We start from the raw sequence: 27116 nt of genomic DNA on the forward strand, positions 1-27116 counted from the left end.
CAAGAGAAAAAGACGCCTGTAACTAAAGAATCTGACATATATCAGAAGTCAACAACTTTAACAAAGACAAACAAACGAACGCATGCTCACGTATGGGTGGATATAGGTCTATGAGGAAGTACAGGTGTCTATGTATATGAGAAGAGTCCTGTTACTGTCAAGTCGATTCCGATTCATAGTGACCCCATAGGACAGAGGAGAACTGCCTCACAGGGTTTCCAAGGAGTGGCTGGTGGAATCCAATTGCCGACCTTATGGTTAGCAGCAGAGCTCTTAACCACTGCACTACTAGGGCTCTGAAGTATCTGTATGTATGTGTAAATACAGATATGTGTAGGCAAGCACATATATTCATTGAAGACACAACTACAGATACTCCTCAGATGTAACTACCTTCTGAGATTGGTTTTCTAGGTTTTAAAGCTTAGGACCATAGTCTCATTGGACAACTCAGTCAACTGACATAATACAGTTCACAAAGTCCATGTTCTGCATCCTAGTGAAGTGAGTAGCATCTAGGGTCTTAAAAGCTTACAGGCAGCTATCTAGATACAACTATTGGTCTCTACTTGTCAGTAGCAAGAGTAAGAAGGTCACCAAAATATCAGAGAAGGACATCTACAAGGCTGATAGCCTACACGAGCCATGGCCTCATATACCCTGAGACTAGAAGAACTAGATTGTGCCCGGCTAACACACTGACCTTCTGCTGGAGTCACAATAGATGGTCCTGGATAGGATGGGAGAAAAACGTAGAAAATGCAAATTCTTAAAAAAGGCCACACTAACTGGACCAGCTGAGACCAGAGGACTCCCTGAGACTATTGCCCTGAGACACTCTTTAAACTGTGAATCAGAACTATATCCTGAGATCACCTTCTAGCGAAATAGCAGAGTGGCACACAAGATAAACGATACTACCTGTAAGGATGGTGTTCTACTAAAAAATCATCTGTATGAGGCCAAAAGGTCAACATTTATTCTAAAGCAAAGATGACAAGATAATAGGACAGGGAAACTAGAGTACTGGAAAGGGAACAAACAGAACACAATTAAACAGAATGTTGACACACTGTGAAAAATGTAACTAATGCCACTGAACAATTTGTGTGGAAATTCTCAAATGGGAACCTGACTTGCTAAGTAAACTTTCACCAAAAACACAATAAAATACTTTTAAAAAAAGAAAGTAAGGAGACAACCTACAGAATGGGAGAAAATATTTGGGAGCCATATAGCTGATTAGGGTTTAATATCCAGAATATATAAGGAACTACAACTCAACAACAAAAGGACAAACCCAATTAAAAAATGGACGAAGAAGGTGAAGAGAAATTTCTCCAAAGAAGATATACAAATGGCCAATAGGCGCATGAAAAGATGCTCAGGACTGTTGGTCATTAGAAAAATGCAAATCAAAACTACAATAAGATACCACTTCACAACTGCCGGGATGGCTATTATCAGAAAAGAGAAAATAACAAGTGTTGACGAGGATGTGGAGAAACTGGAACCCTTGTGCATTTCTGATGGGAATGTAAAATGGTGCAGTTGCTATGGAAAACAGTTTGGCGGCTCCTCCAAAAGTTTAATATAGAATTACTCTAAGACCCAGCAATTCTACTCCTAAGTACATACTCAACAGACCTTGAAGCAGGGACTCAAAGTGATACATGTATACCAATGTTCATTGCAGTATTATTCACAATAGTCAAAAGGTGGAAACAACTCAAGTATCCATTAACTGATAAATGGATAAACAAAATGTGGCATGTACAAGTAGTCCCTGACTTGTGATACAGTTCCATTCTGACCACTCTGTTGTAAGTCGGTTCTGATGTAAGTCAATTACCTCATTTTTTTTTTAACTTTTCATTATTATTGCCTTTTATTATCAGTATCTTCATAAATCTGACCTTGATTTGTCTTTGGGGATTAGAAACATTACACATAAGCTTACAGGTATATTTTAACATTGTATGCAGTACATACTACTAATGATAAGCTGCTGTAAGTGCAGTTTGTTATAACTCCAATATGTCATAAGTCAGGGACTACCTGTATGTACAATATAATATCATTCAGCCACATAGAGAAATGAAATTCTGATACAAGCTACAACATAGATGAACCTTGAAAACATTATGCTAAGTGAAATGTCAGACATAAAAGGACAAATATTTTATCATCCCATTTATATGAAATATCTAGATTAGGAAAACTCATAGAGACAAATTAAACACTGCATAAACAGGTTATGGTTAATAATTATGAACATTTATTAAGCACCAAGAGTATACTGCATTCGTTGCTATATAAAAACATAATTATTGATATAGTATCCTTGCCATTAAGCGTACAATCTAAAATGAAATACCTCAAAACACCCATAACTTACAAATGGCTATTTTGGCAAATGATTGAGGCAAGATAACATTACTTCAGGTGCAGTGTTAATAGGGCTTTGAGTATGATCCAAAGAATGTTTTAATTGTACCAAGACGTTATTCCCAATAATATTAGGCTTGCTAAGAAAATGAGCACTTGGAAATTAGGTGTAAACAAAAAAAAAAAATCATTTCATATTGTCATGTAGGACTTCCAATAAAGAGATGCTAACTGGCATGAGTTTTTCAGTAGCCAGGGCAAGCCCCACAAAAAACATTATGAAACTGACCAAGTTTGTCTTCTATTCCATTTGTAACTTTTCAACTTCTTTCTTTCCCACATGTAAGGGCTCTAATGATGTTCTGTATCTAGATAAACTACCCTAAGGTGTTAGGGACTTAACAAGTCAAACTTCTAAGAAACATCAATTCACATTTTAAGAAAGGACTGAGCAAAGAAAGCATTGGACCTCTGGCCACAGAAGATGCCTAGCTATGTAAGATACATAAGCAAAGCAGTTGAGTTCAGTCCATGCATCTTCAAAGTGGTTAAGAATATAGGTAAAGGCTTTTCTGCTTTGTATTTTTGTGTAGGGGTGAATTTACCATCAAGACCCTATACTATCCTATTTTGCCTACATCCATAGTATAATACTTAATAAATACTTTCAAGGTTTTCATTGCTGGTCATATATTAGCTGACAAAGGCACACGGAAGGGATTTTGATTCTTACCGTCAAATGCAAAGATCGTTTCAAACTACTGAACATGTACAATCTTAAAATATGTTATTAATTTCAATCAAATTCTTTGAATTCTAAAAGAACATTAAAAAATAACCTGTTTGAAAACAGAAACAGAATTTACTCTGTAAAGTGCATGCACAAATTTAAAAAAATGCATGCATATAAATATTTTAATGGCAGAGTGGTAGCATCCTGAGATTTTTTTTATGGCAAAACAGTATTTTCAGCAATATTTGGAAAAATCAGCAGTTTTCCTTTTAGAGGCCCATCTTGGTAACTTTCTTTTTAAACACTAACATAGCAGCAGCAACATTTTAAAAATGTCCCTAAAGCTTTTGCTTTGCACAACAAGCTTATCCACAAAGAATGGTCCTGGAACTTTGGGGTAAAATTTTTTATAAAGTAGAATAATTCACTACTTCTGACCTAAAATTAACACTTTTGACATCTCTCTTCCAATTTCAAAGTGTCATTTACAGCTCTTACTTATACTAAATAAAATCCAATTAATTATGAGATTCGAAATAGAAAACCTGAAACAATTACATATCAACATTATTCTCCCTAATAAGATGACAGAAATTAATTTTAACGGGTTTCTCCAACAAACTGAGAAGAAAAAAAAAATCAGCAGTGCTGTGATAAACGAATTTGTGTTTACAAATCCCAATCGATGCACTTATTTTTAGTTGGTATTGTACCAAACATCTAGAATTCTTGATTAAAGTATGTGTTTTTCTAAGGCAAGGCAAATTTGATTATGTATAAAGCACAGATATTAGTGTGGTTATAAAGGCAATATGACCAATACATATACACACACGTTTTAAGTGATATATTTCAAGCTGCATAAAATTTAATTTCATGTCCTACTGTAAGTCTACATCTTTGACATTAAACTTAAAGGCATATTTGCTCTAATACATTAAAAAATACTTCATTTTGTCCACTATTGTAAAGTACACTGTATTTTCAAATATCAGGTATAAAATTTTTGCACAAAATTTAAAAAGGCATACTATTAATTAGCTATGACTATTGTTAAGTATTTATATGAAGGAAGAAGTTCACAAGAACAACATATAAAACTAAGCATAATAAGTACTGCATGTAACCAAAATGTAACAAAATCAAGTAGTTCTGAATACGTGTTTCTTGTCCACTTTACAGCTATTAATCTGATCAACATGCTAAGTTTGTGTAAGGTTTGTTTTTCTTGGTGGGTTATTTTTCTTTCCCATATTTCCTCCCAACAGCAGTTGGAAATGATTTTCTTTTGAATACAAAGTAAAAAAATGTTTATATTGTTTTTTATCTGAGTCATGTAAAAGCTGACTCCTTACTTTCATTTTACCAAGTTATAGTTAATTTTTTAGACCTTAATTAACATTTAATTATGTGATTTTTGCTATTAAGTACAGTGTATATGTCAATAAATTGATAAGGATTAACAAAGGCAAATCCTGATGTCAGCTGTGTTTTAAATACATGACACAAACATTTTTTTTCTTTTTTAATGAGGAAAAAAAAAAAGAGATGAAGAAAACCATACATTTAAGTCCCCCTCAGTCTCAACTCTTTTGAGATACAGTTTAAATAAAGATGGATCAAGTCAAGTCATGTTGTTGATTTCTTATCTTTGCATAGAAGCAAAAAAGTAAAATAAAGGCAATTATTTCCTCCCTAAGGTCTCAGATAGTTTCTTAAGTCTTTTCTTCAGCTCCAGTGGAAACTTCTCATAGCACTTCTTACAAACTGGCTTCATGTCAAACTCCACAAACTTATTCCTAAGGATAATAATAATAAAAAATTAGTAGAAATGTATTTAACATAGACATATAAATAATGTGAAGTCATTTTAATGAACTAAATGAAGAAACTGTACAATGGCACTTCTATCCATGTTAGGAAGGGACTACAATTCTAATCGCAATTCTTGTCATTGTGGTAGATAACATAAATTCACAGTATCGTTTGAAAAAAGTTTGTCCTTGTAAATTGGTCCTATATATCTGTGTAATATAAAATGTGTATTATATTTTACCAGATTCTAAGTATACAGCAAATCTAAAGTAAGTAAATTACATTTTACAGTATCATGAGTACACAACTTAAAGAATACATTTATTTAAAGCAAAGAATCATCTTTTTGTAATGTGAAAAATCCTCTCTTTACTAGAGACAAAACGATCTTAATATTTTAAATTAGGTAGCTTTGAGGTTTCATCTTTCCTAGTGCAAGATGATTCGCCTCCCACCCCCAACAAAATGTTTATCTTATATCATAAAGAGTCATTTTGGTTGTTTGACAGAAAAGGTTGGTAGGAAAGATATGAGAAAGTTTTTAATTGCTCTTAAAGAACACAAATGTAACCAAATCAGCCATTGTTCTCTTTGTACATGGTGGCTGTATAGAGAACCTATCTCTTCTTTTTAAACGCTAGAGCAAATATATGTTATCAATTTATTTGCACAACAGTCTGGGAGAAGACAACTTTTCAGACAGCCTATACTTGTCCTGTGCTTGTCCTGTACTTTTGGAATCTAGGGTCTTTAATTCCAAATTGAGTAAATACACAACGTTATAACCTGTTCATTTTCTGTGAAATTATATTTAATAAACATTGTTTAACAAGTCTAGTGGTACATTATCAACTATGACAAAATGATAAAACCTGTTGTTATAATTTTAATGTATTTTAAAAGTATATTAAATTAGAAGACTATAGGCTTCAAAATAATCTTAATAGAACAATGTCAATAACAAAGTTAATTCTTAATGACATATTTACAGTGAAAATTCTTTTAAGGCACCACAATGGCAAGTACTTTTCAGCTGTATTTTTTACCGGGGCCCTAATGCTGGGAGTAATTCAAATGATGTTATATTGCAAATGCTTCAAGGGGGTAGCCTGATTTAATAGCACTATTGAGTTACACATTTCTCCTAGATCAAAAGCTATTAAAATTGTCTTTTTTTTTAATTAAAGAAATTAATACTGCTTTCAGAGAAACTACTTAGCAAGCCTTCCATAATTTTAATTTTATATTTGAGTTTTACTTCCTCTTTAGCAAAAGATCTGTAACATTAAAAAAATTTTAGAGCTCAAAACACAATGGTAACCATGAGGGGAAAATCATGCTAGTAATTCAGCAGAATTTCAAAGATTGAAATACGCTCTATAAAAACTATGAGACCTGAAGAAGTGGATGGTCCCCAGCTATCATTACTGAAACATTTTGATCAAAGATTCTATAGAGCAATACTGATCAAAAGGAGGAAAATGCAGAACAAAATTTCAAATTATCATGGAATCCAGACGGTCTGCAGCAATGGAGGCTAGATGAACCCCTGAAACTATTGCCTTGAGATAATCTTTAAACTTGAAGCCAAAAATATCCCCTGAAGTCTTCTTAAAACCAAATGATAGTTTAGCTTAATAAAGAATGTCTGCCTTGAGCACTGCGCTCTTTTAAGAACTATCTATATGGGACCAAACTGACAACAGCAACTCAAAAGATTAGATAGGAACCTTAGGGGCAGTGAGTTTATGTTAATGAGGGAGGAACAACTCAGAAAAAGAGGGTGAGAATGGTTGCACAACTGGAAGAATACAATCAATGTCATTGAACTGTACAAGTAACTGTTGAATTGGTATAGAGTTTTGCTGTATATATTCTCAAGAACAGCAAAAATAAAATTTAAAAAAAAATCAGAATTAAAAGAGTTTGAAGATATCAAGGAGATGACTTCATAAACAGTACCACATGGGCATTTTATGAAATCACATACACATACACCAAAGATTATAGATATCTTACTATGTACATTCGATGAACTTTGCTTAGATATGAAACATGCTGAAGAGGATTTAATACAGAATGTGGAATGTGTGCATTTTAAAAACAATATCCAATGATATTTGCAATTTATCAATTAAATGATTTTAGACAAAGAAACCAAAGACTAGGATTTTAAAAGCTCCAGTTACCGAATAAAAATACTTTAAAACTTTCTCCACCATCTAGTAGCCGATTGGAATCCTTCCCCTGAATCCATTAAAAAAAAGAAAAAGAAAAGAAAAGGATATCTACCATACAGTGACTGAAAAAGAGTAGGAGGGGAACTCTAATGATTGAGGAAAATACGTGAAGCACAAGCTGATATAAGCGTGGATCTTATTCCTTTAAGGTTTACAATTTTAATAATTATGCAAAAAGACCAACTCTACACGTGACACATACTTGTATTTCAATCTCTGGCAGCTACAAATACATGCAAAAGGAAAAAAAAAAATGGAAACAGAACAAAAACATTCCAGAGGACTAACCAAAGAAGGGAGTAGTGAAAATGACGATAGAAGGGACAGAAAAGTTTACAAACAGACTGGCTGTTTCTTTTTCTGCTTGTCCTTATCCTTTGCTTCTCTCTCCCGTTTGGCAAGTCGCCTCTTAAATTCTTCTGGCATTTTCTCATAACAGTGTTTGCAGACTGGTTTTAGATCAATTTCAACAAATTTATCCCTTTGAGCAGGACAAAGAAATAGAGGAAAGAACAGGGAATAGTTAAAGGAAGTACCTTATTTTCAGAAGGCCTGAACAGAAAGAAGAAATACGGAATCAAATAATTCTCTTAAAAAATTCTACGACTATTAAAAAAACGTTACCCCGAAGTGTTTAGTCTTAGGATTCACACTAGACTAAACTGTAGTACTTACTTGAGTGTTAATTTAGTGTTACAGGTAGAACAGGCAAAACAGTTCACGCACCAGGCTTTATTAAGGGCAGAAACCACTAGAGAAAGAGAGCAGAGATTTGGTCACATAGAAATACATCAGTATGGGAGACAGGGGAAAGGGAAATTTTCAACTCTAAAATGGAACCAAAGCTTTTTCCACAATACTTGGAATAAACCTTCAAGAGGTCTTCTAGCAAAAGAATCACGTAAGTAAAAAGCTCAGTGCCGTCAATTAACTGATGTTTATTCATTTAATCAATTTTGTTAATGATGTTGAGGCTATTTTTCAATTATTAAAACACATTCAAACAGAACACTTAATTTATGACTCCCATGAGTAGAAGCTTCTACTTAGGGAAGGTTATCGTTGCCTTTTTCAACCTTCACTTGTCGTTCAATTTTTTTGCCTTTGAATATCCTGTGGGGAATATAAATGGTATGCACCATGTCTTTTCACCAGAGTACATCGTCTCTGGATGAGGCCAGCGTATGTTGAATATGCATCACATCACTCGGATTAGCATTTCTGGGACAGTGCTTGCCTACCAGTACACTCTCTGCTACACTAATGCTCCGATTGCCACCTGCCCAACAGAGAAATATAAACTAGATAGATAATTTTTAAAAATCTAGACGCTAACTTATCTGCACATAGGAGTCTTTCTTCCAAAGCTGACAATAAGCAATTACCTTCCTTTGACATCTTCTTTCACCTGGCAACTGTCTGCTTCAAGTAGGAGGGAGTTTTATTTTGAATGGCACTAAATACCGCCTTCCTGAACTCGTCCTTTTGCAAACTGCATAGAGGCAGTGTTTCAGAAAGTATTTCCTGAGTTAAGTGATGTCTGCTGAGAACTATAAAGCCTGCTGAAAACAGGAACGCTTAACACGTTGCCAGGAAGTTTCTGGCAGAATTGTGTTAGTCACTATTCGCAAACACAGCTGCTTCCTCTCTGTTCCAATCAGCCCTGCCTAATTATCACAGGACAAGGCTGATAAACACTAGAAATGCCTATAGCTAACTGCCAGGTTTTAGCAACTACAAGGCTAAACATTCTTCCTAACTAGCACAGCAGACTAAACTGTTCCTAATAAACATTGCCCTGTTATAACTTCCACATTATGTAATTCCAGGGACTAAAAACAAAAACAGGTCTCAGGAATGCCCAGGACAGAGACTGTGGTAAGAGTTCCCTCAGTCCCTAGTGGAAGAACCCTGTGGCGCTGGGCAGCAGAGGAGACTCCACAGCAAGACAACAGTCTGGAGCTTCCGCAGTGGCAATCCCAACTGGAGTTCTTACTGCCACAGCCTAGTTCCTCTCATAGCCCATGCCTACGGATCCACGGTAATCACTGAAAGAAATGTGGTATCATATGTGGAATGTGCACTTTGAGTCATAGTCTTAGAATGAACTTGAAATGCTCAATATGAGCTTAAAGCATTATCATAAAACAGAACTAAAGTAACTGATAATGATCACATTCCAAAAAATAGCAACCATCAACCTTTTTCAATTTTCACATTACACAAGTGTTTTTATGCCAAAATGATGTCATATAAAATCCACAGATACTTACCATCACCTTCAATAACACGGTTACAGTGGAAACAAACATCACCAAATAGCTGAAAATGGAAAAAAAAAAGTGTTAGGTTTAAGAACACAGGAAATTTCATGCAATTTCTCTCTCTCCTTTAAGAACAAATAGCTGGCTATGTAAAACCAGAACTTACCATTAGTAACGGTGAATTAGTAAAGTTCATTGAGTAGATTTTACTTCTTACAATGAAAATAATGAACTTTTCATCCCTTTAAAAAAATCTATCTAGAGGACATTTTGAGCATCAAAATAAGTAATAGTAACGAATTATAGACTGTTCAAGAATGTCTAAGAACTTGCAAGTTCATACGGTTAAGAAATAAAACAACAAAACATGCAGACACAGAATGCTGAGGGTCAACCAAGAGTGGGGGAGGCAAGAGCCGGCGAACTATCTTCTGTAACCAGCAGTGTAGAGGCTAGCTCAGGCAAGACTCATCAACGGGTGCCAAATGGGGGGGGCAGGGGGAGTTGATGAGGAACAGGATACTTGCTTGGTCTTCAAATGACTGCCAACACATTGCTTATTAGTTGCAAGGGAAGGGGGAAAAGGGCAATTACACAGTGGTGATCAGACAACACCTTGACTGGGTGATGATCAACGAGGGACAGATGGACAGTGTGTTATGTGCTTCCAGATGTAATACACTGAGAACAGCCTCACCTATGCAGGACTGCAGCCTAGAAGGCATAACCTCAACCTAATCATGAAGAAACATCAGACAAGCCCCTAAATGAGAAGCATTCTATTAAAAAGGAGGAGAGGGGAAGGAATTTGTATTCTTTAAAAATGTCTATGTTGTAAAAAAACAAACGAAGGCTCTGGAAAGGTTCCAGACTGAAGGAGGCTAAAGAGTCAAGACAACCCCAGACTAGATCCAGTACTGGAGCAGAAAAAAAATGCTGTAAGGACATTATTGGGTCAAATGACACAACTGAAATATGAACAATAAAGTATTGTATCAATACTGATAACTGTACTGTGGTTATAAATACAGTATCCAAATTCTTGGGAAATATATACTGAAGTATTTAGGGGTAAAGGCCATGATGTATGTAATATGTAACTGACCACCAAATGCTTCAGAAAGAAAAATTTTGTGTGTTTGTATACATGTATACAAATACATGTGCATTTATATGTGCGTGTTTTTATAGAGAGAGAGAGTAAGCCACGCAAATAATGCAGCAAATGGTGAACCTGAGTAAAAGGTATACAGGTATTCTTCTCATTTCTATTCTGCAACTTACTTGTGAGTCTGAAATTATTTTCAAATAAAAACTTAGAAGCAAATCCTGATAGACCAACGTACATTTTCTAAGCAATTTCCTCGTAGCTAAAATATTGAGAAACTCAAACCCGTAAAAGTGGATCTAGCCTCCAATGAGTGCTGTCGATACCTGGTTATAGTGGGTTTCACAGTACGCCAGGCCCTTCCTCTCATAATGGCGATGTCCAAGAAATGGCTTTTCACACTTGGCACAAACAAAATGCTGAAAAAAAATTGCTACAGGTCATTTTCGAATAGCCACATATTATTTATTTAGTGAAGCAAAATTCCAAAATAAAAATATTCTCAGAGAAGATACATGGAAGTTTGAGGCAGTAGTTTCATTTGGCCATGGATAATCTCTCTAACACTTTTACAGACAAGCTTGATTCAGGTATCTGTGAGTCTCAGATAGGCTGAGACAAAGCCTATTCAAACAACACAGAAAAGAGATGAACATCTCAGAAGCACCCATAGGGAGGGGCTGCTATTGGCTATGGACCACGACACTTTTTACCTTAATAACAAGAACAAAAATGCACATCACGTATCATTACTGAGAGATCACAAAAGCAGTATGTGTTCTATATTCTTAATTTTCTACAAAATTAGTTCCTTTAAAATGTCCATATTTAACCCGTAGAATATCCTAATCTTGTTAGCACACCCGAACCATGGAGATTCAAAAAATATTGTTTACACCTCTACCATGTGTATCCCTGGGTTGTGCAAAGGGTGAAGCACTTGACTATCAGCGGAAAGGTTGGCAGTTCAAACCAACCCAGTTGCACCTCGGAAGATGGGCCCGGCAATCTGCTTCTAAAAGTTCACGGCCTTGAGAACCCTATGGAGCAGTTCTAGTCTGCACACATAGGGTGGCTGTAAGTCAGAATCAGTCTGACGGCAACCAACAACCACCACCTTCCCTACTCCGTTCAGAACTCACCTCCACATGCCACTGCTTGCCCATGGCATTTACCACGCGTCCCTCGATGGGCCGTCGACAGGCGCCACAGATGGGGACTCCCATTTTATCGTGGCATGGCAAGCAGTATAGTTCCCCTTTCAGCTCCCGGGCATCAGCGGTCAGTTCCTTCCTGTCCGTGAGAAAGATATCCAACTGAATAATACTACCAAGAGAGTCTAAAAAGAGGCAACTAATTTGGCTACCACACTTTTTAGAAGGTTTATAAAGAAATTACAACAATACCTGACACCGTTTTTTTCCTCCCCCTAAGAGGTAATCAGAGTAATGTGAATTAATAGACTTGAACAGGTTTCAGATTGCTAACAAAACATTAACTCTTTTGTTACCACTGGGTTAATGGTATCCCGGCCACTTTTTATGCCTCGGACCTCAGAGGTAAGGCCTTATTCCAGTTCTAATGCATTTAGCATCAAGGTGGGTCCCTTTTGAAACGTGTGAAGCTGAGCAGACCGGAGCTGGAGCCTCACTGTTGCGTAGGCTGAGCATTCTATTAGGCGATGCTTCCTGGATGTGTTAGTTTTGTAAACTTTAGCCCCTTTTCCTTTATTTCTGCGAGCTAAGGCTTGCGAGCATAATTAGGGCTTTCCGGTGTGATAGTTAGGGAACCCTAATGGGTTTGATTTGGTTCTTCTGTGTCATATTTGGAAAACCAGCGGTTCCCCATGTAACCTGATAGAAAGGCGCCCGCAATAAATTATTTACGTAGCTCTCGTTGGTATACTGTCATACCACAGATCGGTGGCGCCACAGGGCCACTCGCCTCATTGATGGCTTGTATTACCAGATCATATTTCTCAAAATCCCTATTACCATCCAAAAATTTAAACACTCAATTAGCAAGCATGCATTCCAATACTGAAAACAATACCTTCAAAAAACTAAAAAATCAAGGAGAAAAAATGTAGTAATTAAAGGATTTTAATATCGTATAATAATAAGATTTGACAATAAGTCAGATACATACAATCACACTGGTCCTATTATCATTTTCTCATCATATTATCACCTTACATTTATATCCATTAATCATCAGTAAAAAGCTAGAGAACAGTTACAGTGCTGAGGGCAGAATGCGTGATAATGATTTTCCAAACTGACTGATTTGGAAACTAGTTTTATTTACTAACAATTATTGTTGCAAGCTGTTAGGAACAGTTAGGTTAAGAGAAAATAAACAATGAAATTCCTAGAATCTTCCTTCTCCAAATGCTTAAGGTATTATTTTTAGTCTCCTGCATCATGAAACATTTAGACAGAGATGGTCTCAATTAGCCAAATAGACTTGTTTGAATTTCCTTTGTTTTGAGTAATTCTCCAAGAGAAATGCTAACAGAAAATGGAAAGAGAAAAATCTCACAGAAGGAGGGGGGACAAGAAAACTAGATACGGGACAAACTGATCATCCAATCAGAAAAGATGAGGTGGGTGTTTTTGTACCACAAAACCATTTTCTTAAATCTTTAGCCCACCTTCTCTCCTATTTCCCTAATATAACTTAGCATATAACTCATATTAACTTTAAAGTATCTTTTAGACTAGATAACAAATTCAGAAAACCATACTCTAAAAATTTATCATGGGTTTTTAAAGAAAAAAAAATCTCTTTAGATGTGAATCAAGCAAAACTAACTAAATGGAATTTAAGATGTTTTAAAATAACACCCTAATTATGATAACTGTAAGAATCATACATACAGAGATAAGACTAAGTTGGTTTTTTTTTTGTTTTTTTTAAATTGGACCCCGTATTGGAAAAACACAGTGATAAAAGGCAGTGTCTGGAGTAAGTGGGGAAATTTTAATACAGACTGGATATCTGAAGACATTATAGAATTAACGGCAATTTTTTGAATATATGAAAAGGTATGGTGATTCTTGAGGAGAATGTTCTCGTTCTCAGGAGATGTATGCTGAGGGTCAGTCATGGTGTCTGCACCTGGCTTTGAAACTGTTCAGTGACAAAAACTGTGTAGGTATGTGTATATGTGTACACAGAGAGAAAGCATGCACACACCCAAATGTGGCAAAATATTAACTGGTGAAACCAGGTGAAGGGGATATAGGTGTTCATTATGCTATTCCCTTGACTTTTCTATAGATGTAAAAGTTTCCAAACTAAAAGTTGGAGAAAACAGAAAAAGAGATACGTGTGGTCTGCTGGAGGAATCGAAACAGAGATCAGTTTGATCGGCTATTTCCACGGCTAGTGCAGCAAAGAAAGGTCAGAAACCACCATACCCGCAGTTGGCACAGTTGAAATGATCTGGATGGTAAGGGTCATTCTTGAATATCAGTGGCTGTTCATCGATGATGGCATGGCATTTCTGGCAAATGTATTTCCCGAGGCCTCTGGCTTTCTCACAATTATGACAGGGGCGACACAGATGTCTGAAGAGAGCAAAAACTTCTTTAGAAAACTAAATCTGAAATCTAAGGTGTCTTCTTTCTCATAACTTAAAAAAAAAACAAAAAAACTTTCCATCTCTCCAGAAAGAAACTAAAGAACTCATTTCTTAAAAAGTTACTGCCGTGCTTAACAGAGCAGAATCAGGCTACTACTTTCAACAAGCATCAGTATTTAAGCATCCATCTGAGTAACGCTGCATTAACCATAGTATGATAATAAATACCACAGAGTGATAATTAAAATTCATCTTAAAGAGTTACAAAAAGTCTAAGGACATAAACAATACTTGTAAAAATAACACCGTAAGCAATTATCCCGACCCTGATAATCTGACTGATTTTCAAGAAACTCCATCTTATATCCCTACCTCCGATTTGGCAGCCAAGGAATGCATCTAGCAGTCACATCCTAACAAAAAAAAAACTCAACTCGTTGCCGTCAAGTCGGTAGTGACCCTACAGGACAGAGTAGAACTTCCCTGTAGGGTTTCCAAGGAGCAGCTGGTGGATTCAAACTGCTGACCTTTTGGTTAGCAGCTGAGTTCTTAACCACTGAGCTACCAGGGCTCCAGCAGTCATGCCCTAGTGCACAACATTCTAGGCCCTTTCCTAGAAGGCATTAGATTAGCCAATCTACTGCTGTCTCTGAGTTCCTGAAGCCTAAATTCAGTTTCCTAGTGCGCTGCCTTACGACGCCAGAGGGAGAAGAGGCATGACCCCACACAGTCACTCTAGCCATCCACAAGAATGAAATCCTCCTACCTCCCTGCATTCTTGACAAACCCAATATCTGCCAAAGTTTTATCGCAGATGTCACAGCGGAAACACTCGGGATGCCAGCTGTTATTCATGGCTTTAATAACTCGGCCAATGATGAATTCACCTGTGGAGAAACAGCATATAAAATATGTCCAGTATGGGGAAAAAACATCAAGGAAAAAATAGGTTCACATCTTTTTCCACAAATATGGACTTTCTATGTATGCATCTTCCAGAGTAAGTGATACGTTTGAAAAAAAATGCTTTTTAATTTCATCTAAGCTTCCCCTCCACAACAGTCACATTTTGGGGCTCTTATTTCTATATCTGGCTTTCCTTTGTAAACCTATGCACTGGGCTTTTTTGAATGCCTTTTGGTTCTTTTGGATCATTGTCAACACAGACAACTGAAATCCACAGCACATTTTCTTGTAATCCATACTTAACTTCTTCTTTCATTTAACCTTCAGAATGTTCTCCTTAGTTTCTCCAATCTCTGGCAACCTTCTAGGAGAGCAGTTAGCAACCAGTGAAGTGGCTAACAGGCAAGCAAGTCAAGCACTGATGGAACACACGGCAACACTCAAGCGTCTTAAGCACCTCATTGACTGTCCTCCCCCTCTCTTTCCTTTGCAAACCCAAAAACAAACAGGTAAAGGTTTCATTAACAGGGGAAAAGAACGTTCCAAAAGATCAACTGATAGAGGTCCTAGTTAGTCCCTAACTACCTTTACACTAGATGTCCCTAAAAATAAATTCTCTCCAGGTTGTGATACTCTTCCAGATTTTTGTATACTAATAACAGAGAAGGGGACTGCTAAAATACCTAACAGTTATTTTTAATGATCACCAAAAATCATTTTTACCATTGATACTTTAGTAGTGTTAAATTATTTATCTTGGAATTTACTACTTTACATTCAGTAGTCAGACTTACCACACTGATGACAGCAAGGGGCAAAAAGCATCTGAAAATCATGTTCACAATACTTCCTTCCTTCAAACTGAAATAAAAAGGACCATCAACTTATAATGTGAAATAATCACAGAATGAGTATGATTATTCTCTTGTGACATACAGGAAAGGTTTTTTTGGATAAGAACTCTGCCCTAAAAATTTATAATTCTGCTGGGATTTTTAAAAACAGGTATACTTTTGTACCTTTCCATATACCTACATGTTGGCAGAGGAAAGAAACACTGAACCAGTTGAGACTGGCACTAATATTACGCTCCAGAACATGGCGACTTCACCCCTAACTCTGCTTAATTGTTTTTTGGTTCACATACTCTAACTTTAAGAAATCTAATGAAGGCTCTGGACCACTCTCCCCAGAAAGTATGTACACACATACAATTTTGCATGCAGTTTTCAAGGATTCATAAATATCTTGAAACGCTTCTAGGATGCCATATTAAGAACTTCTATTATCTGCATTTAAATCATTAGATGAAAGATGTAGTTAATGACATTTAGCAGGACCCTTCTAAGGGTCTCTCTGCGGAGGTGAGGGCAAGGAGTGGTACAGCTGGGTGGGGGCAAGCTAGATGAATAGAATTCGAGAGATACTAAAAGGCAAAGGTGGAGCAACAGACAGCAGGGAAAGCTACAAATGGTCTGGAAGTGGTGTGGGACTGCAGGTGGAAATGCTACGAGAAGAATGTCTCAGCAGCCCAGGCAGAGGATAAACGGTACATAAGTGATTCAAAATGTTTAATAACACATTCCATTTATATCGCATTTTATAGTTTGCAAAGTGTCTTCATACAGATTATCTCATGTGATCCTCCCCAAACCCTGTAAAAAAGGCAGGAGAGGAAATGTCTAGAGAGAATAAGCAATTTGCCCAAGGTCAAAGCACCAGCCACTTGTATAAATGGCATTTTTTCTAATCTGGTCGTCAGCAAACTTTTTCGCTCAAGTACTGCCTTAAGGAACTACAAACACCCCCCTACAATTTTTAGGTTGGCATCTAAAATTTTTTATTTTAAATTTAAATATGTACAGAAGCTAAGCATCCTAGCATATTTTAGTATTAACATGTTAAAATGAAACCATTAAATCTCTCTTTTAAATGTAAACAATGGAATCAAAATGCCACAATGGTGATACTGACCATATGTTATTCTTTCCAGATGGAAACTGCACGTCCTTCATTTCTCTCTTTGAACCATTTCTACTTCACCTTCCCCACAGACTTTTATCCTAGTGTAATATTTTCCATATTTAAGTCTTTAACTGATCACTTACCATACTTCTCTGCAATTAAAATGCATATATAACATGACACTTTAAAATTTGTTTTACCTTTTGAATCCATAAAGCTCTAAAAGCTAAAATTCTTTCTTCTGAATTAAGTTATCATAACAATTACTATTATTACACAGGTAATCAAAACTTAAATATGTCATAAATTTTGTTGCTATTTTCTACTTGGAAAGCGTATCTTAAGGAGATAAGCAGGGCGGCCCTTTTCTCCTACAATTATTTCACGTATCCATGGATAGAAATGACTCACTGTGAAAATGAGCCAGGGTTCAGTGGTAAGTCTAGGTGTATTTTCTATTTTGGGGCTTGCTTTAAAAAAAAAGATGGATGTGCTAAGCCATAAATAAGTCACGGGAATTGTGATAGTTATGTCTCCTCCTTGATGCTCTGACCTCCTTACAAGTTATATGCCCCAAACCACAGTGTTTGATTTCCAAAATCCATTTTTAATGATGGATCAGTTGTCAACTCAACTTTGTCAATTATGGCTGCAGATTTAGCCCACTCAGTTTATTGAAAACATCTACCATAGCTTAATTGGCAAAGCCAGTCCTCACTGTTAAGTCAGCCAAATCAGATTTGTTTTCTGCCAGAAGTCTTACTTTATTTTTTAATTCAAATGAATGAGCTCTAATATACTTAATGTATCCATTTTTAAAGGTATAAACAGATGTTAATAAATCAATCTGTTACTCAATCCTCAGTTTGTAATAATGCACTGTAGTTTGTACCCAAAAGTGGAAGTTATTTATGAAGTGAGATATATTCCTTCATTGAATATATGTTATATATGTACAGAAATCTGATGTTTAGCTTCAAGCAGTAATTAAAAAAAGAAATCAAGTATAAAAACTCAAATAATTTCATTAATTCAGTTAGAAATGATTAACTTTTACTCTGCATTTAATGAAAGAGAAAGATGTATACTGCTCAAAAAACAAAACTAGTCCAGCAATTAGTAAATAGATATCGTATTTATTAGTAGAAAGTAAAATATTAAAATAAACATTATATAAATAAAATTAAATTGGATTGACTGTAATTTGCATAAATCTTTCAAGATATGATTTTAAATAGGTAGCATATCGTAGGGGTGAAGAACACTGACGATGGATCCAGACTGCCCGGGGTTCTGACCCTGACTGAGTCACTGACTGGCTATGACCTTTAAGTAAGTTGCTTACCTTCTCACTGCCACACCAGAATCACAAACCTACATATTGTTTGTTCTAGCTCATAACACATTCTTACTACATTCACCGTTTCTTACCAAGGCTCTCTCTGCTTTGGTCCCGCAGGATTCTCCCTTAAAGGTATGAGTTCTTCTGAAAATAGTAAGAGGATGAAAAAGGCACAATCCTGAAAGGAAGCTATCACAACAACTCCCAGCAGTCTCCAACTGTACCATGTATCTGAATACAGAACATCTAACAGAGTTTCTAAAGTCAAGCTTCACCCTTAACAAGAAAATACACGAGGCACAGAAAGATTGGAAGCCTTATGGGTTTAAGGACCATGATTAATTCTTTGTGCTTGGAATGCTGGAGCATTGCATTATAGTACGATTTAAAGTTCCCTTCTTGTAAAGTGGGAAAAGCAAGTGCCACTGAGAATACAAATATATTATCAGGCAAATTAATTTTAGGAAAAAGGATCCAGAAATTGAATCCTTAGAAACTGGAATACAAAGATTCAAAATGTGATTCCTTTGAAACTACCCATACTGCAAATTCCTTGCATACCCCAGGATATGCTTCGGTGTGAGGACTACCGCTTTAACTCCTAGTTGGGGAACTTCTTTTGCTATAATGAGCTGCCTCTTTTCTACGATGTGGAGAAATTATCAAACACAGTCATTTATGGCTCCATTTCTGAGTCTAGGAAAAAGGCCAGAAGTTGATCAAAAGTAACATTTTAAAGAAAAATCAGAAATCATAACTTTGAAAGAATCGAACTTTCATAAATAGTATTTTTCTGGATAACTACACATTGCATCCCAAAACTGGTTTGTAACAGGGAATAAAATACCTGTACTCATTGCCACTGAGCCAATTCTGACTCACAGAGACCCCACAGGGCAGAGCAGAGCTGCCCACAGGGTTTCCAAGGAGTGGTTGGTGGATTCAAACTGCTGACCTTTTGGTTGGCAGTCGAGCTCTTAACCACTGCACCACGAGGGCCCCAATAAGCCTATAAAAATATTAATACTCCAAATTAGTAGTATTTAAACAAAATTACTAAGAACCCTAGGGTCCTACCACCTGCAAGTAGCAGGGGTTGTTCAGTGAGGGAAAAGATGAACTCCAACTAAAACGAGCTTTGCTTCTAACTGTTTTAACTTTTGGAGTTCGGTGAAGATTGCCTTTAGAGAAAAAAGAATTCCACTGCTTTTAAAAAAGTTCAGCAATGGAAACTTAGTTGATGGTCTCATTTTAAGCCAAGCAAGTACAAATGTTGAAAATCTTCATTTGGTGATGGTGCTAGGTAAGAGGTAAATCCTACCTTTGTCGCCAATTGTGTGGTAAGGATCAGCATAAATCCAATCCCCAAAATGTGGGGACTGATCCAGTGCTCACCTTCTTACTTCTCCATCCTCATCACCAGCTGCCCACGCGGGACACACTCTCCGACCCTGGCCTCCTAAAGCTGGGTCAGAGCTCACAAGTTAGAAGGAAGGACATCATCCTTCAGATCAGCTGCCTATGTAGCACTTGTCTGATCCTAGCCACCTGGAGCTGGTTCAGAGCTCACAAATTAAAAGGACGCTGCCCTTCAGACTGCCAAAGAGGCAGATACCAGCTGCAAGCTCAGGAAGTCCACGTTACCCCCACCTTCTGTCCTGCTGGTCACAGGTTCGAGGCTGGTTTCCCACCACACTTTCAGGATGCGAGTCGCAAGCTCAGGAGTCCACATGACACCCTGTTGGCCCCTACTGCCCCTCTGGGTTTGATAATTTGTTGAAATGACTCACAGAATTCACGGAGAGTATACTACACTTACAACTAAAGATTTATTATACTCAGAACATATACAAATGAAGAGATGCATAGGGTGAGGTCTGAGGACGTTCTCAACGTGAAGCTTTCATGTGCCTAGGGGACACGCTACCCTACCCTCTGGAGAACAGATGTTCTCACCAACCTGGAAGGTCTCCAAGCCTCTGTATTCAGGGGTCTTTATTGCCCTTACCATGTGGTCACGATACATTCGATCATGCCTCCTGAGGTAGTCAACATCGGGCTACTAGGGGGTTCCTCTCAGTCTGGTCAGCCCCCCATTCATTAGCCTCAGGTGTGGTCTGGCTCAAAAGAACTGAGACTGAAGGCAAAACTGTTTTTTGCAAGGAGATTCCACACCTCACAGTGATTTATACTGGTTTGTCATAAATAGCTTTGAAATGACTGGGTCAGCAGATAAACACCTCATCTAATTGGAACGTGTCCCCCACCTAGTCTCCATTCTCAGGTTTCAGTCTTCCTGAATAATCAGGACACAGCATTAAAGGAAATGAGTGAAGAAATCTCTTTGTAAATGACTGTTCCACTAAATCACTCATCATAAATGGGTCTTTCCTGTTATGCATTTTGTGATAGGAAAAAAGGATACATTTGGGAAATTCAAACTAAGGAGGAGAAGGAAACAAATCTGAAGCGTCAACAAAGAACCCACCCCCTAAACATGTACCATCTTGGGTTGAAAATGGCAGCACACTAAGTCCCAAGTCCTTGGCTCAGTCCATCCTCTGATTTGTAAAAAACTTGAAATTATATTATCCTGTAACTATTGGTTCCATTTCACTTCCTAAAGTGCTTTCTTGGTGAAAAATTAAGGCACCTCTTTTACTGGAGATAATCTTGGATGTCACAAAGATAGATTTAGGAACCACTATAGTCGGTGTTAAGAGGAGCCCTGGTGGCAAAGTGGTTAAGTGCCTGGCTGCTGTCTTAGTCATCCAGTGCTGCTATAACAGAAATACTACAAGCTGATGGCTTTAACAAAGAGAAAGTTATTCTCTTACAGTCTAGTAGGCTAAAAGTCCAAATTCAGGGCATCAGCTCCAGAGGAAGGCATCCTCTTCTCTGTCAGCTCTGGAGGAACGTCCTTGTCATCAATCTTCCTCTGGTCTAGGAGCTTTACAGTGCAGGGACCCTAAGTCAAAAGGACGCGCGCTCCTAGCTCTGCTTTCTTGGTGGTATGAGGTCCCCATGTCTCTCTGCTCGCTTCTCTCTTTTATATCTCAAAAGAGATTGACTTAAAACACAACCTAATCTTGTAGACTGAGTCCTACCTCATAACTGCTGCTAATCCCATCTCATCACATCATAGAGACAGGATTTATAACACATAGGAAAATCACATCAGGTGACAAAATGGTGGGCAATTCACACAATACTGGAAATCATGGCCCAGCCAAGATGACAGATATTTTGGGGGGACACAATTCAATCCATGACAGATGCTAACTGAAAGGTCGGCGGTTTGAACCCACCAGTCGCTCCACGGGAGAAAGATGTCTGCTTCCATAAAGATTACAGTCTTGGAAGCCCGAAGGGGTAGTTCTACTCTGTCCTACAGGGTCGCTAGAAGTCAGAATCAACTCAACAGCAACAGGTATAGTCGGTGTTAGGGTCTTGGTTTCAATCACTATTTCCCCCTGGAAATGGCATTTCATCAGCTTTCTCATGCCACTATTGACTTGGTCATTTTACAAATATTTCTTCATTTTCATTAAAGAAAATAGGTGATCTGAGATACTGATAACATGAAAACCAGCATTAATGGGAATAGATTTTGCTTTTGAGGATAACTGCGATATCAGATTTAAACATCAGTAATCATATATAGGAGCCCTGGTGGCGCAGTGGTTAAGAGCTATGGCTGCTAACCAAAAGGCTGGCAGTTTAAATCCAGCAGCCACTCCTTGGAAACCCTACGGAGCAGTTTGACTCTGTCCTGCAGGGTCTCTATGAGTCGGAACTGACTCGATGGCAATGGGTTTGTTTGGTTTTTGTTTTTAATCATATATTACTCGTATTTATACAATCTCTCTAGAATCTTCTTGGTCTGAAAATGAACAGAACCATAGAAGCTGTAAAGTGCTACCCAAATCATTGTAGGTTTTCCATAAATATTTATTAAATGAAGCACTACTGATGGCTATACAGAAGACAGGATCATCTGCCAGAATTATAAAATATCATTCCTTAGACACTACCTAAATTTCAGTCGGGGGCAGGGCATTATAGTGGAAGAGAACACTGCCTGTGGAGACAAGCATGCTTGAGATAAAATCCTGACTTTACGACTTGCCTGCCAGTGAAGATCTCTGAGCCTCATACTGGCCAGATGTTAAGGAATAACAGTACCTAACTTGAAGGGCTAGTGTGAGAATTAAACGAAAGAAAACGAACAACAACAACAAAAAGTTTGTACAACACTCAGGGCAGCACCTGGCTCATGTAGGGGTTTAATGATATTATGTCAGGAATATTAATGCGATTTACAAGGCTTCTAAAATTAGCAATTATACAGCATTTATTCACATATAAAGTACTACTTCCTGGCAAGGTAAAGGAATAGGAAGTAACACAAGACATGTGAAACCTACGCTCTAGAGACTTATAGAAAACCAGGGATGAACTTCTCAAGTCTTGGCGGCGGTGGCAGTGGTTGCAGGTACACCATGGTTGTTGCTTTAACATGTTTGCCACTATCTTCGATACAGACTTAAAGTGAAAAGATGACTAACTGTTATAATCAGAAATATTGAAAAGTTATTTAGAAATAAAATGAAGAAGTAAGATTATAAAATTGTAAAAATACAGAGGAAACTGAATTTCAGTTTGGGAAACCAGTTCTAATTACTACTTGTAAACTGTACTTTGCTTTCTGATTAATGAGGATATTATTTTCATTACAAATACTGGAGTGATGAACTATCCAACAATGGTATACTTATCTTCCCTTGTGCTAAAGGAAAAGTATGCTTTCTTTTGGGTCTTTCTTAAATGAATTATTTCTAGAAATGCTTTCTAATTAAACTTATAGCACAAGAATTAAGTCTAATTGCAGTCGAATTCTCAGAGACAGAACTATAAAAAGGTTTTTGCTTTGTGTGGGGTATTGCCTCTTCACCTAAACAACATGAAAAACACGCCTATTTAGGACCGACTTGCTATTACCAGAGTGAGGTCCATAACCTATCTGAAGAGATGCTCTCATTGTTTGCTGCAGTGGTTCTCAACCAAGGGCCATTTTGCCCCCCAACCCAGGGGGCATTTGGCAATGTCTGAACACATTTTGTCACGACTGAGGAGGGAGCTGCTATGGACATCTAGTGGATGGAGACCAGGGATGTTGCTAAGTATCTTATAAGGCACAGGGCAGACCCCACAACCAAGAATTATTCAGTTCAAAATGTCAACAGTGCTAAGGATGAGAAACCCTGCTTTAGCAGGGGCAAGCATTACTTATCCAGAGCAGCACCCACTGGGGAAAGGAGGAAGGGAGTAGGGTACTTTACTGGCTGCTTTACATGCTACCTTGGTTCAAATTCATACCCCATGAGGTAGGTGTGTTTATCCCCTTGGTAGAGAAGGCTGAAATTCAGAAAGATTTAATAACTGTGCCAAAGTCAGTAAATGGTGGAGCAGGATTCAAACCTAAGGCTGTCTGACCCTAAAGCCTGTGCTTTTTCCTCTGTATTGCACCCTATCTTTTATGTAGAGGAATATAGAAAATGATACAGAATTCTTAAATTATCTTTGACTTTCTAAAGTATTGATTTTATTGATTTCTATCAGAATTTTAAAAACCGGGGTTGAAAAATCAAAGGTCTATGAATCTAAACCAGCTTCACTGCCAACACACAATGTGACCTTTACTTCAGTACTGTTCATCTGAACACAGATGAATGTGTTGGATGTGAAGCAATTACATTCCAGTCTTGGGCTATGGGGTTCCTTTTTGACCAGTAATGGTAAAGTGAATCCACCTTCCATCCTCTATTCTGCAAATCTGAGAAAAATATAGAGGTCCTGAAAAGTAGTAACATGGACACACGCTTCTTAAGACATCTTAGGATGCACAGCTTCACCAAGCTTCATTCAGTCATTAAATATTCCGAGTGACCTCTAAGGGCAAGGCATCATGCTAGGAGTAGCGGTTGTTGTCAGCTGCCATCAAGTTGACTCCAACTCATGGCGACCCCAGATGTGCAGAGTAAAACTGCTCCATAGGGTTTTCAAGGCCTTTCAGAAGCAGACTGCTAGGCCTGTCTTCTGAGGCACCACTCGGTAGGTTCGAACCTCCAACCTTGAGGCTAGTGGCGAGCGCTTAACTGTTTACACTACCCAGTTAACAGTCTGTAAAACCACATAATTATTTTTTAAAAATTAGTATATTCCATTCATTAAGCTCTTATCAAACGCCAGGCACTGTGCTAAAAGATGTTAAATATTATTTATTTCAGCTTTCAGTAGACTCTGGGGGCAAAAAATTTGTCATCAGGTAGATTTAACTTCTTTTCCCTATTATCAACCAATCCATATTACTGTGAGGTTTTCTTACCCAACTTTCTACAACTTGATCTGTCAGTCTAGTCTAATCCACTGTACTGTGAGTTCCTTAAAGACTAAGTCTATATTGTTCACCATTCTACTTCTAGAATATAACACATTACCTGGCACATTGTCATTGCCTAATTAACATTATAAATATTTGTTGAATGGACAGATAGATCAATAAATGAATAGGCAAATGAATAAATGTCATTCACAAAATCTCACAGAAGACAGATCAGATAAGGGTCATAGGAAGAGCAGATTTAATCCCCTAGGGATATATTTTCACATGTTATTCCCACTGAACATGGCACGGCTGATAAGCAGAGAACAGAGGTATAAACACTGTCCTATACCTGCTAGAGACCAGACCGTGGCAATTGTAGGTCCCTCTTTTCTGCTGGCTGTTTATTTTTGAAATCACAGGAGTAAGGGTTCTAGAATTTAAACCTATCACACCTGCAAATGGAGGTGCAATGAATGGTTAAGTGCTCAGCTGCTAACCGAGAGGTTAGCCGTTTGAACCCATCCAGCTGCTCTGCGTGAGAAAAGACCTGGCGATTTGCTCCCATAAAGATGACAGCTTAGAAAATCCTACTGGGAGTTGTACTCTGTTGTGTTGTGCTGTGTTGCAATGAGTCAAAAATGAACTCAGCGGCACCTGACAACAACAACAACACCTGCAACAAGCTACACAGCAACTACTAGGACGTTCTGCACATCACAAATACTTAAAAATATCTGCTGAGAACTCCAATTCTAGTAAAAAGACTGGACTTAATGGTCTGAGACTGGAGGAACCCCAAAAAGCATGGCCCCCAAACTCTGTCAACCCAGAACTAAAACCACTCCCGAGGCCAACTCTTCAGACAAAGATTGGACTGGACTGTGGGACATAAAATGATACTCGTGAAGAGTGTGCTTCTTAGCTCAAGTAGATACATAAGACTAAATGGGCAGCTTCTGTCCGGAGGTGAGATGAGAAGGCAGAGAGGGTCAGGAGCTGGTTGAATGGACATGGGAAATCGGTGTGGAAAGGAGGAGTGTGCTGTCACAGTATAGGGAAAGCAACTAGGGTCACATAACAATGTATGTATAAATTTTTTTAAGAGAGACTAACTTGAATTGTAAACTTTCACTTTAACTACAACAAAAAAAAATCTGCTGAGCTGAATCATGGTATTAAAAGAAAATCAACAGTAAAGAGAGAAGAGAGGATTGACTGAGGAGAAGGCGTATAAGTGACCAGTCCTTTTTTGAAGCAAAAGACTGGATTAGAGAAATGATTCTGCCAAGTGTCACAGAATTAGTGTAGGACATGGAACAAGTTTTTATGTTTAATGAGACTGCTCTGGTATAGGAAGCACAGGCACTAAAATCAGTCAGGGAAAAAAAAAAAACCCAAAAACCAAACTCACTGCCATCGAGTCAATTTTGACTTATAGCAACCCTAAACGACAGAGCAGAACCGCTCCATAGGATCTTCAAGGCTATAAATCTTTATGGAAGCAGACTGCCACATCTTTCTCCTGTGGAGCGGCTGGTGGGTTTGAACCGCCAACCTTTTGGATAGCAGTCGAGCACTTAACCACTGCACCACCAGGGCTCCTTAAATAAGTCAGACCATGTGTAACTTCTTCCCACCTCAACTTCCCACCCCTACTGTGCTTGGCTTCCTCCAAGATCTTAAATTGTGCCCATACTGGCAGAAATTTCCTGACATGAACAAATATTCATATACCGTAAGTCCAGATCAGTATGAGGCAGGCCAAGATACAAACATGCCAAAAGTTCTTTTCTTTTTAAAACCATTTACTCTGAAATAATTTTAGATTTACCAAAGAGTTGCAAAAATAGAATAGAGTTCCATTTATCCTTTGCCAATCTTCCCCAATGTTAACATCTCACATCAGGAGTGGCAAACTTTTGCTGTAATGTGCTAGATCATATGCTAGGTGTTGTGGGTCATATGGTCTGTGTGTCAAGCACTCGACTTAGCGGTTTTAGAAAGTAAGCAGCCATAGACAATATGTAAATGAATGAACATTGCTGTGTTGCCATTAAACTTTGTTTATGGACCCTGAAATCTGAATTTTATATAATTTTCATGCATTATAAAATATTATTCTTCTTTTGATTTTTCCTTCCAACCATTTAAAAATGTAAAAGTCATTCTTCGCTCACTGGCTGTAGAAAAACAGGTGGCAGGCTATATCTGGCCAACGGGCCAGTTTCCCAGCTTCTGTCATACATCTACTAAATCTAATAAATGTACATTGGTACAATACACTTAACTAAACTACAGACTATTCAAATTTCCCCAGTTTTTGGTATCAACATATACCAAATTAATTAGGACACTTCTTACTAAACTACAGACTATTCAAA

The 27116-nt window shown here is 37.6% G+C and overlaps 1 protein-coding gene across 6 annotated transcripts in view; it reads right to left on the minus strand.

The window, feature by feature from the left end:
- Positions 1–2255: 2255 nt before the first annotated feature.
- The window catches only part of LIMS1 (LIM zinc finger domain containing 1), a 156861-nt gene continuing 132000 nt past the window's right edge, over positions 2256–27116 (minus strand). For 5 of the 6 annotated variants that reach the window (XM_023733730.1, XM_023733736.1, XM_023733726.1 and 2 more), the window contains exons 3-10: positions 15835–15901; positions 14901–15021; positions 13971–14120; positions 11691–11841; positions 10875–10967; positions 9450–9498; positions 7852–7927; positions 2256–4920 (exon numbers count right to left, since the gene is read on the minus strand). In XM_023733730.1, the coding sequence (XP_023589498.1) occupies positions 4806–4920; positions 7852–7927; positions 9450–9498; positions 10875–10967; positions 11691–11841; positions 13971–14120; positions 14901–15021; positions 15835–15901 (822 nt within the window). In that variant the 3' untranslated portion in view covers positions 2256–4805. Of the gene's footprint in view, positions 4921–7398; positions 7658–7851; positions 7928–9449; positions 9499–10874; positions 10968–11690; positions 11842–13970; positions 14121–14900; positions 15022–15834; positions 15902–27116 lie in introns of those variants that run through there. The other variant, XM_023733744.1, reaches the window with a different exon arrangement.

The sequence above is a fragment of the Trichechus manatus genome, unplaced genomic scaffold (genome assembly GCF_000243295.1).
Source record: "Trichechus manatus latirostris isolate Lorelei unplaced genomic scaffold, TriManLat1.0 scaffold00004, whole genome shotgun sequence".
Taxonomy (NCBI): domain Eukaryota; kingdom Metazoa; phylum Chordata; class Mammalia; order Sirenia; family Trichechidae; genus Trichechus; species Trichechus manatus.